Source organism: Lygodium microphyllum, chromosome 3 (assembly GCF_053477565.2).
Source record: "Lygodium microphyllum isolate KBCC chromosome 3, Lygodium_microphyllum_v1.1.10, whole genome shotgun sequence".
Classification (NCBI taxonomy): domain Eukaryota; kingdom Viridiplantae; phylum Streptophyta; class Polypodiopsida; order Schizaeales; family Lygodiaceae; genus Lygodium; species Lygodium microphyllum.
The window spans coordinates 173,148,330-173,160,431 of NC_141137.1; the positions used below are offsets into that span (position 1 = coordinate 173,148,330).

General features: G+C 40.5%; 1 protein-coding gene across 1 annotated transcript; it reads right to left on the minus strand.

Moving 5' to 3' along the window:
* Positions 1-319: 319 nt before the first annotated feature.
* On the minus strand, positions 320-2,513 carry LOC148039193 (uncharacterized). The gene is made up of 2 exons (XM_087675538.1): positions 2,270-2,513; positions 320-1,302 (listed from the first exon to the last, which is right to left on the minus strand). The coding sequence occupies exons 1-2, from the start codon at positions 2,505-2,507 to the stop codon at positions 515-517; spliced, it is 1,026 nt and encodes a 341-aa protein (XP_087531664.1). The 5' UTR covers positions 2,508-2,513; the 3' UTR covers positions 320-514.
* Between the last annotated feature and the right edge of the window lie 9,589 nt (positions 2,514-12,102).

A 12,102-nucleotide genomic window follows, 5' to 3' on the forward strand; every position in this document is an offset into this window, starting at 1 on the left:
GTTGGATACGTTTTAATCATTTCTATAGAAAGTATGAAACCTATCAACATTCGCATTTAAATCAAAGCAAGGTAAGCGAAAACTACAAAGTACGAGCGTATTATTTCTACAGAAAGAGCAATGGCTTGTATATATCAAATCGGTAATAAGTTTACCATGGAGGAATTACTATTTCTTAAGCATTTGTCATTAAGCTATCCAATTGAAATGAACATTAGAAATAATGTTAAATAATTTTAAGATAAATATAAATAATAATATTATAGTAGTATTTCACCGTTTCTATAATAATTCATTACTTGATATTTACCAAGCATGGATATAAATTTACAGAGTACATTTGATCATGACAAACTTGCCATGTATTTGAAATCCAAAAGTATGGGGAGGGAACCTACATATAATGATAGGATTACAATCAATATTTGAAAAACAATGCACCAATGATGGCCAACAATACGATTGTCTAGATAGAATGGTAGGACTGCGACTGCTGTTTAAACATTAATTTGCACTAACGACGACAAACAATGTCGTTTTCTCCTTGGCTGGTGCAACTCATGCTAGGCATCATTTCAAGGAAATCACGAGGTGCTCCACCCATAAGATCCTCTGAGATAGCTGAAGGGTCAAATCGAGCTACTTCACAATCGGTAGAGAGGAGAGACGAGCTTTTGAACTTGTTGTACCCCCCCATAATGGGCATGGGCACCCCATGCTTTACTGGGCTGATGTAACCTTTGCTGTATGTCTGACCCAACACTCCTGCAACTTCGGTTGAAAGATTGAAGAAACTAAAGTGGAGGTCCAAATGAGCAAAACAATCATGGCCATTGATCTCATAGTTGTGGATCCTACTATCCTCCTCATTGACATATGTCACATTTATGGACACTTTAAGTAAGTTGGTCACTTCAAGCTCAATGGAGTTGACGGCATCCGTTCGAATGGCTTTGAACTCACCAAGAGGAGATAGCCACGATTCCCCAATCACGGTGTCTAGTGTTATGGACGTGCCATCATAAGAAATATCTAGTTGATCGGTTGCATCATCCCACAGTGCCACCTTTTTAGCACCAACACTCACTTTATGTCGGCCGTAAAGGATACCAATGCTTTGCACCCACGTGAAGTCCCTTGAGCGGCCAATAGGTCTTTTGCCAATGAAATGTCCATTGATGTGAAGCGCATTATCGGATACAATACAAAAGTCATCATTGGCTTTTCCATGGAAGTAGAAGATGGCACCATCGCCGCCAACAAATCGAGGATCAGTGCAGATAGCTCCTTTCTTCAAGCAAGCTGTTTATCATGGATGGACGTGCTTCTCTTATTATTCATATTTGAAAATAGATGCAATGCCATGTTTAGGTCTAAACAAAAAGAGAAGGAACAGATCCGTATAATTAGTTTTATGAGGGATGTGTCTCTCTCGTGCTCTTGCATAATGCTATTAACGGGGCTTCTCTTCCATTACGTTGCATGTGCATCTTTAAAATGACCATTGCGAGCTGATTCATTTTTTAGACTATATACATCCCCACCAAATCATGTATTGCTGAAAGCAGAAACAAGCACTCAAGCATCCTTTCATGTGAAGTTCTAAATGATGATGGGTATCTTTGCAAGGCAATAATGCTTAGCATTATGTAAGCCTCTTGATTGGTACAGAAGAAAGGGCCATGGAATGGGCTTGAATGAAAGTACTCTTGCTTTTGAATGAGGAAGTGGCATGGAAGATACATTGCGAATATTGGCCCTTAATTCGAGTGCTTGAATGAGGGGGTCATGGGTGCCATGAGACATATTAAGTGCGTGCAAGCATGGGTGAGGGTTGCCTTGAACACGTGTGCAATATTGGTGAGTGTGGCACACATGTGAGTGACTGGATGAGTGCCTCAATGAGCAAGTGCAGTCGATGATGATGGTGCTTGGTCGGCATGTCCTCAAAAGTCATTTTCAGTAGGGCAGAATTGTACATTCACAAACTTCTAATTCAAAATCTTTAGAGGGGTTTCTTTCCAATGAGTTAAGAGATGTATTTTGCCGTTTTTATAACTAAGAATTTTGATGGAGTTGGAAGAATTTCAACCTTTTTTATGGCATTTTATAAAGTCTAGAATCTTTTGCAGCGTTAAGGATTTTCAATGCTCTTTTATACAATTTGAAGGTCTTTTTGGAACTCTTGTGCAATCCAAGCGTATATTGACACGTCGGCGCATTTGGTGAGCACCGACTTAGATTCGAAGTGTGAATGATGAGAGTGTACCGTTCTTCTTGCACCTGGCGGAGCAGGAGTTGCAGTTGATGACGCACAGGGATGCCGCCTTGCCGTCGTTGAAGTGAGGGCAGTTGGCCGGGCACTGCAGCGTTCGATGGCAGCGGCCACAGTAGCGCTGGTCACGAGCAGCCGCAGCTGCAGTACCCCACGAGGCCATCATCACCATCATGATCATCATCAGAAAGCAAGTGGGAGTCTGCATGCGCCCGTGATCAGCTGCTGCCATGGCTGCACTAATATGAGAGAGAGAGAGAGAGAGAGAGAGAGAGAGAGAGAGAGAGAGAGATGTGTCGTCCTTCCTGCCCTACTCGCTTCTTATGCTCGCAGTTCAGCGATCCAGCTGCTCCCGTTGCAACTTGCAATAGACAATACCAATATATCATAATAAACAGCGCCCCCCCCATTTCGTGGTACAGATATTTTAGTATTTCCTTATTTACAATAATCTATTTTCCGAAACTTTATAAGAAAGTTGGATGTTACCGAAGCTTGCCAACCAGCAGCACACGTCCATGACTACCTGCAGCAAATAAATAAATATATGTATGTATATAAGTGTGGAGACCTATCCAAAGTCAATGGGCTTATGTACCACTTGACTTTTTGTTTCAAAATAAAGGTTCCAAAGTTCAAGACTTGAAGACTCAAGTTCTGCGAAGCAAGTTTCTTTCTAGTGAAGGCCATGCCTTACAAAAGCATGTCCTTCCCCCCTTCCCCATATACTCCCCCCACCCAAAAATAAATAAAAAAAATAAAAAATTCACATTGACCTCCATAGGTGTAGCTATCCTCTTGCCATTGACAATGCCAGCTGCCTTCAAGATCTACCTTGCATACCTCTATTCATGAGAGATAACGATCCTTCTTGGCTCTTGCCAAGACTTCAATTTCCAAGTAACATTGCATCATGCCTAGGCCTATCATGTCTTCAAGCTAGTCTGCTCAAGCCCCTTCAAGTCTAATGGTTCATATCTTCATAGTCACATGCAATAAGAATACCGTCTATTTATAATAAACTTTTCATCACATTTTAAACATATAAGTTAGTGTTGCAAGCATAGATTTTGAAATAATTTAGACTTACAAGGAATTTATCTATTCCCTAGTACCGTGCTTTAAAAGCCCATGCAATATCTTCGTTAGCTTCTTGCAAACTTTATTATCTAAATGTGAGACCTCAACCCCAAGGGGTTGAGCCTTGTATATTTGGGTCACCATTCAAGTAAGCCCGATTTGTTATACATTTGATGGATTGTCCACTTCTTGTAAGTAGTAACTACTAATACTATGAGAGTAGTAGTCACCTTGACCATTGAAGTGAAGGACTTTTGAAAAACAAGCCCTTCAACCTTTGAAAATCCTTTTCTAACTAATTTGTTTTGGTACTTTTTGAAGGTCCCATCGGCCTTGTACTTTACCTTGATTTATTGAGCCTTTGCTGCTACATTGTCTAAGGCTACATTAATCCATTTTTCTTTTCCTCAAAAGACATACGCATAGAGTTATTGTACTAGTAGCCATAGACCTTTGTCACCCTTTGCAACAATGGTTTTCTTCGTGGTGTAATTGCAAGTTGGTGAATATTCTCTTGATCATTTTGAGACAATGCTTCCTCCTCCTCCAGAGCAAGTTTAACTCTTGGGATAGAGTCATTGTGAATTAGTCTTCACTAGATGAAGATGATAAACAGAAAGGGCTTTCCTTTGCTTCCATTGCATGTAACTACTCCCTAAACACCACATCACAACTTCCCATGATCTTCTTTGCCTCTTAAGAGTCCTACAATTTGTACCTATTGTTCATGATTGCACCCCAATATTTTTTTGTTGATATTTACTCCTCTTCTCATCTAGAACATTTGTATAGCATTAACATACATAGGCCTTGAAATGGAAAAGAGATGGGTTTTCCTAATGTAGACCTCATGCCGTGCTTTTCTCTTAAGAGCTTTTGCATATCTCTAACTTAAAATGTAAATCACAATGTTGGTAGTAGCCTTCAGCCAAGCCGGATTAGATTTTTCCTTAATGTGCATCTTGCCATTTTCATGATGGTTGCATTTTTGTCAAGATTGTGGGAGAGAAGGAAGGAGTCTCGCTTGAAGCTTTCTTGCTTGCACAATGGGGGAAGACACACAAGGGTGGAGGCTGAAAACAGTTTTCCTCTTCTTAGTTGTGTAAGCCAAAAGAACTCAAGTACAAAGAAATAGAAGAACCCTCTATATGGGTCTCAAACCAAACTCAACTAACTAAAGTGGCATACTAACTGAGCCACGAACTAGAGTAGATACGGATAGCTATCATGTAGCTATTATTCAGGGGCGGTGTACCAACCGCATCTGCAACTGACAAGTCGGTGACATAAATACACAACGGTCACCCTGGCGTATCACGAGTGGAGCTCGATATCTCAACACTCCCCCTCGAGCTCAATCCCAATTCCTGCACACCAAGCAGGTCTCTGAACTTGCGCAGCTTCTCTGCGCCCAATGCCTTCGTGAATATGTCAGCTACCTGATCCTCTGTGCTGACATAAACTAGATCAATAAGACCTAGTAAAACCCTCTCCTGCACATAGTGATAATGCACCTCAATGTGCTTTGTTCTAGCATGATAGACTGGGTTATTTGCCAAGTGTATACTACTCATGTTGTCACAATAAATGACAACTGGCCCATCTGTAGGCTGATGCATATCATAAAGTAGCTTATGCAACCAAGCTACCTCACATGCAGCCATTGCTGTGCCCCTGTACTCAGCCTCTGTGCTGGATAAGGCAACTGTAGGCTGTTTCTTACTGCTCCAAGTGACTGCAGCACTCCCAAAGGAGAACACATATCCACTGGTAGATCGTCTATCAGAAATGCTACCAGCCCAATCAGCATCGGTGTATCCATGCAACTGTATCTGAACCCCAGTCTCATAAAATAGTCCATACTGCAATGTGGACTTCACATACCTGAGTATGCGTCTAGCCGCATCCAAATGCAGTTTCCTTGGAGCCTGCATAAACTGACTTACCAATCCAACAGCGTAGCTCAAATCTGGCCTGGTAATAGTCATATAAATCAAGCTTCCTACTATGCGTCTGTACATAGTAGGGTCTTCCAGAAGCTCACCTGCATCTGCGCTCAGCTTCACATTCTGCTCCAAAGGAACTGAAATAGGCTTACAGCCTGTCATCCCATATTTGGACAGCATGTCCAATCCATACTGCCTCTGCAAGAGCTGTATCCCACTTGGTGATGTAATCACCTCAATGCCCAAGAAATAACGCAGCTCTCCCAAATCCTTCATCTCAAACTTCTGCTTCAATAGCATTTTCACATGAAGGATATCTTCATCACTGTCACCTATCATAATCAAATCATCAACATAAATGACAAGTAGCATAATACATTTCTCTGTTTCTCTCACATAAAGTGAGAAATCTGCCTTGGAAATCTGAAAGCCAATAGTGACAAGATACTGTCCTATCTTGTCAGACCATGCTCTAGGTGCTTGCTTCAAGCCATACAAGGCTTTCTTCAACCTGCAAACAAACTCAGGATGAACAGCATGCACATAACCTGGTGGCTGCTCCATATAGACCTCTTCTTGCAAATCACCATGCAAGAAGGCATTCTTTACATCCATCTGATGTAAAGACCATCCCTTTGATGCAGCCATAGCAATGACTGCTCTTACGGTTGCCATCCTTGCAACCGGACTAAATGTTTCTTCATAGTCAATGCCATATGTTTGTGCATACCCCTTGACTACTAATCTTGCCTTGTATCTGTTCACAGAACCATCAGCATTGTGCTTCACCTTATAAACCCACTTACAGCCAATTGCATTCTTACCTTTAGGCAAAGGTACTAACTCCCATGTAGCATTTGCTTCCAAGGCATCCATTTCTTCATCCATGGCTTTCTCCCATTTTTCTTTTCCCATGGCTTGCTCAAAAGATGTGGGTTCTGGTTCCTGTATCACTTTGACCATATATGCATAGTGAATGGCTGTAAATCCATCATATTTCAGCCTATCCACAGGATACCTAGCTCTTGTAGACCTGCGCAAAGTAGGTTCACTCCCAGGTGCTCTCAAAACATCCCTGGTCTTCCTTACTCCAGGTGTAACAATAGAAGGAATACCCAACTCATCATCAATGCTCTGTTCTGAGCCACTGGATTCACCATCCACATAAGAGTGACCTGCATTCACATCAAACATGGGCTGATCAACCTTCTCTTTTCCTTTTCGTGATACCTGCATACCACTATCTGCATTGCTTTGAGAAGATTCTCCTGATCTCAATCTGCCTGTCCATGGCGAAGAATGTGAACCACTGCTAGAGGACGCTCCAGGTCCACTAATATTTTGTGACTGCTGCTGTGAATTCTGTGTAGCATTACCATTTTGTGCATCTTCATCATCAATCACATTTACTGGTCTATACCAGCTACTCATCTCATCAAAAACAACATCTCTGCTCACTGTAAACTTACGAGTAGAAGGGTTATAGCATCTATACCCTTTTTGCTGCAGAGAGTAACCAATAAAGATGCACTTCTCAGCTTTTGGATCCAACTTGGATCTCAGCTCATCTGGCACATGTACATAGGCAATGCAACCAAAAATTTTCAAATGAGAAATATCTGGTTTCCTACCAGTATACCTCTCCTCTGGAGTCATTCCATGTATTGCTGCAGTGGGAGTCCTGTTCATTATGTAGACTGCTGTAGCAACTGCTTCAGCCCAATAAAAATGTGGCAAGTCTTTTTCATTGAGCATGGCACGAGATACCTCTCCAATATGCCTGTTTTTCCTTTCTGCAATTCCATTTTGTTGTGGGGTATAACTGCATGAATATTGCTGCTTTATGCCATGCTCCTGCAAGAACTTTGCAAACTCATTTGAGAGGTACTCTCCCCCTCCATCTGACCTTAGGCATTTTATCTGCAAGCCTGTTTCTTTTTCAACCATAGCTTTAAGAGTTTTGAAATGCCCAAAAACTTCACTTTTCTTTTTCATAAAATACACCCAAACTTTTCTGCTATAGTCATCAATAAAACTGACAAAATAATGACAGCCTCCAAGAGATGCAGCTTTAGTTGTCCACACATCAGAGTGAATTAATTCCAATGGCTTCTCACTCTCTTGAACATGTCTAGGAAATGGTTTCCTTGCCTGTTTTCCAAACTGACAGGCTTCACATACCTTATGCATTTCTGCAACCTTGAATTTGGGCAATCCTGCAACAATATTTTGGGCCTGCATTGATTTAAGTCGCTGTACATTAACATGACCAATGCGTTTATGCCAGATATCAATATCTGCAACTACACCGGTCCCATGTGCAAACATTGCTGCACTCAATTCAGACATGTCTGCATCCAATGTAAACATTCTGCCCTTCTTCTTTCCTTTTGCTATCAAGCGACCTTTATTTTTCATATCCTCAACAAAGCATCCATGAGGATTAAATCTGACCTGCAAGCCCTGTTCAACCATTTGACCAACTGAAACCAGATTCTTGGTAATATTCGGGACATGAAATACATCGGACAGGTATTTCTTTTTCCCACCCTGCATAGACAAGGGAATTTTTCCAATCTGCACAATAGGATGTGCAGTATCATCACCAGTCTCCACAAATCCTGGTTTTTCCATTTTCCTTGCATCCTCCATCCATTCTGCATGACCTGTCATGTGGTTTGATGCACCTGAGTCAACATACCATACATCATTGCTTTCTTCTGCACTTGTCATAGAATTGTTCATGTGCTGCACCATGAACAAATGCTCATTTCTGTCATCACCCTGTCTACTAGAAGATGCATAATTCCCTTGTTGCAGTTTTCCATTCATGATGTCATTCTGCTTTTTATAGCAGTCTTTAGCCATATGACCCATTTTACCACAATAGTAGCATTCAACATTACTGTTTGCATTTTGGCCTCTTTGCCATCCACCACGACCTCTTTGGCTCCCCCTGCCTCTAGAGTTACCACGTCCTCCTCCATAGGACTGGTTTTCTTGAGTTTGCTGCATATTCTGATTTCTGCCACGGCCTCCAAATCGGCCTCCTCTACCTCTGCCTCTACCTCTTCCAGCATTTGAGTAGAAGACAGCTTCTTTTGAAGTTCCTCCTGAAGAAGATGCACCACCATTTCTCTGTTCCTCAGAAATTAGAAGAGCAATCAACTCCTCAAAATCAGGAAATCTTTCACGAACTGAAATGGATGTCCGAAACTGTGCATAATCCTTTCCTAGACCATTCAAGGTCACGGAAACTAAATCATCATCTTCCACTGGCGACCCAATGGAAGCAAGTGCATCTGCAATCTTCTTCACCTTCATGTGGTAGTCGTTGATGCTCATACTTTCTCTTTGCACATTATGCAACTCTTGCTTGAGCTGCATTTTCCTGGCTTGCGTATTTGTGCTATACATTTTTGACAAAGTATCCCATGCCTCCTTTGGCGTACTTGCATCCTGAATATGCACAATCATAGAGTCTGAAATACTGATAGACAGCCAATACATAACTTTCCTGGCTCTCTCATGCCATGTTTTAAATGCCTGCATTTGTTGTTGATTGGGAACATCAGGAAGAACTGGTTCTTCTTCATTTCCTGCAACAAATTCCCAATATCCTTTTCCCATAAGGAAATTCGTCATTCTAAACTTCCATGCTTGGAAGTTGTTCTTGTCAAGCTTTTCAGTGACAATCTGTGAAAGAGAATCAGATGCCATTACAGAACACTGCAAAAAATTCTGTCACTACAAAAACCACAGCTTCACCCTCACAAGGGAAAATCTGCAAAACTGGCGAAAGTGGTATTTGACCACACAGTCACTTCCTAGTGACGATTTTGCATTAACAGGCAACAGGGATGATTCTGTAACTCCCAATGTCTCTGCGCACAAGCATACAATGCAATTTTTACAGTAACTTTTCACCGACCTGTAGAACAGTGGCTGCACAACATAAAACTGGGCCTTTTCCTGAGTGCGTGCAGAAAACTTCCGTCTGCAAAACAGGCCCCGAAATGGCCTCGAATAAAAAAAAACAAGGTCGCCGAGGGCTAAAGCCCTCACCCGCAGCATATACTGCCCTCTTGCTTCACCGCGAAGGGCGTCTCAACCTGAGACAATGCACTCCTGCAATTTCCAGCTGTGCTACCTGCAGAGATCTGCTCCCAAAACAGGAAATGAAAGCAACACTGCTCCTCTTACCAGACCACCACGAGCTTGGCTTGCTTTCTTGAGCTCCTTACCACGAACAAGGCTCTGATACCATGTCAAGATTGTGGGAGAGAAGGAAGGAGTCTCACTTGAAGCTTTCTTGCTTGCACAATGGGGGAAGACACACAAGGGTGGAGGCTGAAAACAGTTTTCCTCTTCTTAGTTGTGTAAGCCAAAAGAACTCAAGTACAAAGAAATAGAAGAACCCTCTATATGGGTCTCAAACCAAACTCAACTAACTAAAGTGGCATACTAACTGAGCCACGAACTAGAGTAGATACGGATAGCTATCATGTAGCTATTATTCAGGGGCGGTGTACCAACCGCATCTGCAACTGACAAGTCGGTGACATAAATACACAACGGTCACCCTGGCGTATCACGAGTGGAGCTCGATATCTCAACAATTTTGATACTTAACAATACCCTTTTATTGATGTATATGAGGCATTTTTCAACACCCAATTATTTTGCTCTTACCAAAGTTCTCATATTGTTCGGCATGGTTTCGAACTTCATGTATTATGCTCTTAGCATGGTTTTACCTTAATCATATTAGTTCTATGTGTGGGGTAGCCCTTAAATGCCTCATGAAGTGCAGTTTATAGGCAATTGTAAATATGTGACTTGATGAGGCAAACTGGTGTCATTCTTATTTCTTGGATCATCTCTGATGTTTATGCCCTATGTACGAAGTATTCTCATTATTATATAGAAAATTTGATAGTTGGACCCATCATTCATTTTGTTCCTGTTCTATTCTTAGCATATTCTCTATGTTCTACCTCCCATTCTCTAATTATAGTGCTGAAGTATGTGTTCTTATGTCTCTATGTGATTATCTTTGAGTTTTTATGAGTTGTCTGATATAAGATTAGGTAATTTCCCTATGAGGCATTGTCCATCCTACTATGCATTCTGTATAGATTAGGGAAGCAATACTTTAACGATCTTGCCATGCTTTTCTAAATCTTTGGTGTGGAAGTTTAATAGAAAAATGACTCCAGTTGATGCTTGAAATTTGAAGCCCTGTTAAAAACGACCCTGTTTTGGGAAAGAAAACCTAATTTTCTGTATGTAGTTTGAAAGGTGTTCTGAGTGTGGAATTTGTGTAGAGACTTGAAGTAGTACCTGAGATAAATTGTGAAAAGTGACTTTTTTTAATGGATGAAAAATGAATTTTTTGTATGGAGTTTGAAGGGTTTTCTATTTGTATACCCTAGCATTGATTCTATGTATCTTTGGTTTAAAATACCAACAAAAATGACTTTGTTTGAGGCCAAAAATTCATATTTCCTGTATGAAGCAAAATTCCTTCATGAAGTAGAGTTTTTGTATGAAGCAAAATTCCTACATGAAGCATAGTTCCTGTATGAAGCAAAATGTCCTGTATGAAGTAGCAATATATTTCTGGAATGACAATTGCCTAAAATAGTGACAACTGCTTGAAGTAGTGGGTGGCAACTACCTGAAGCAATGACAATTGCCTGAAGCAGTGATATATTATGTGAAGCAAGATGATACGTTTCACAGGGAGGAGAAGCATGACGATTTTCAATCTTGGATAAAAATAGAGACAAATTGTTCACAAAGATATTTCAAAATGCAAGCACTATTGCAGTCTAGTGAGAAAGAGGAAGCACTATCTTTTGCCTACTACAGGAAGCCTACGGAGGATTAATGAAGAATCATTTAGGTTTCATTTCCAATTCTTAAGTTTAAAATTTCAATATGATTAATTGCAATGGGTAAATCAAAGGAGAAGAAAAAGCAGTACAAAGTTTGCTTTGATTTTTGGACATATATCTGCAAAGCATTGTTCTTATGTTCACGTGTCTTGTGAAGAAGGAAAGTCCTACAAGTATTTCTGCATGTTTGATTTATGCAATGAGTTTAATGGTATCCGCAAGAGGTTTTCATCTATTTGCAACAAAGAAGGGTTGAAGTTCGAAGATGGATAAAGCATGGGAGAAGTTGGATTCTTTTGAGGATATTCTTCATGATGCTTATGAATGGCATGATGATCATGAAGGCAAGAAAGTCAAGTCTTGTTCAAGTATTAAGCATATTGGGAGATTGCTTATAGCTGTTGAAAAACTCAAGGAAAGATATGATGATGTTTTGGATTTAGATTCAGATTCTCATTCAAGTTCAAGTGATGATGATGATGATGATTGGTTCTCTTTATCCGTGGTCTTGCCAAAGATTGAGGTAAAGGGAGCGAGAGAGGATAAGAGCCAAAGAAGCCAAGAATCTTCAAGCCCCAAACCCAATAGAGCAACTTGCCAATGGGAGAGTGGATCATCACACACTTTGCATCAATAATCTCAAGGTATTTTCTATTATGAATCTTTGCCATAATAAATCTCCAATTAACTTTAATTGAAAAAAACACAAGCTAGCAATTATGAACAATGAAGATGATCAGATTGGTGATCAAGAAGATTAGTTATGGATTCAAGAAGATGATGTTGTTATGGATGATAAGTTTGAGGATTATGGTTATTGCAATGAAGATGTCATTGTGTATGATTTTCTTAGTTCTCTTATTGATGCTAAGGAAGATAATGCAACTACTTAGTTGGATTT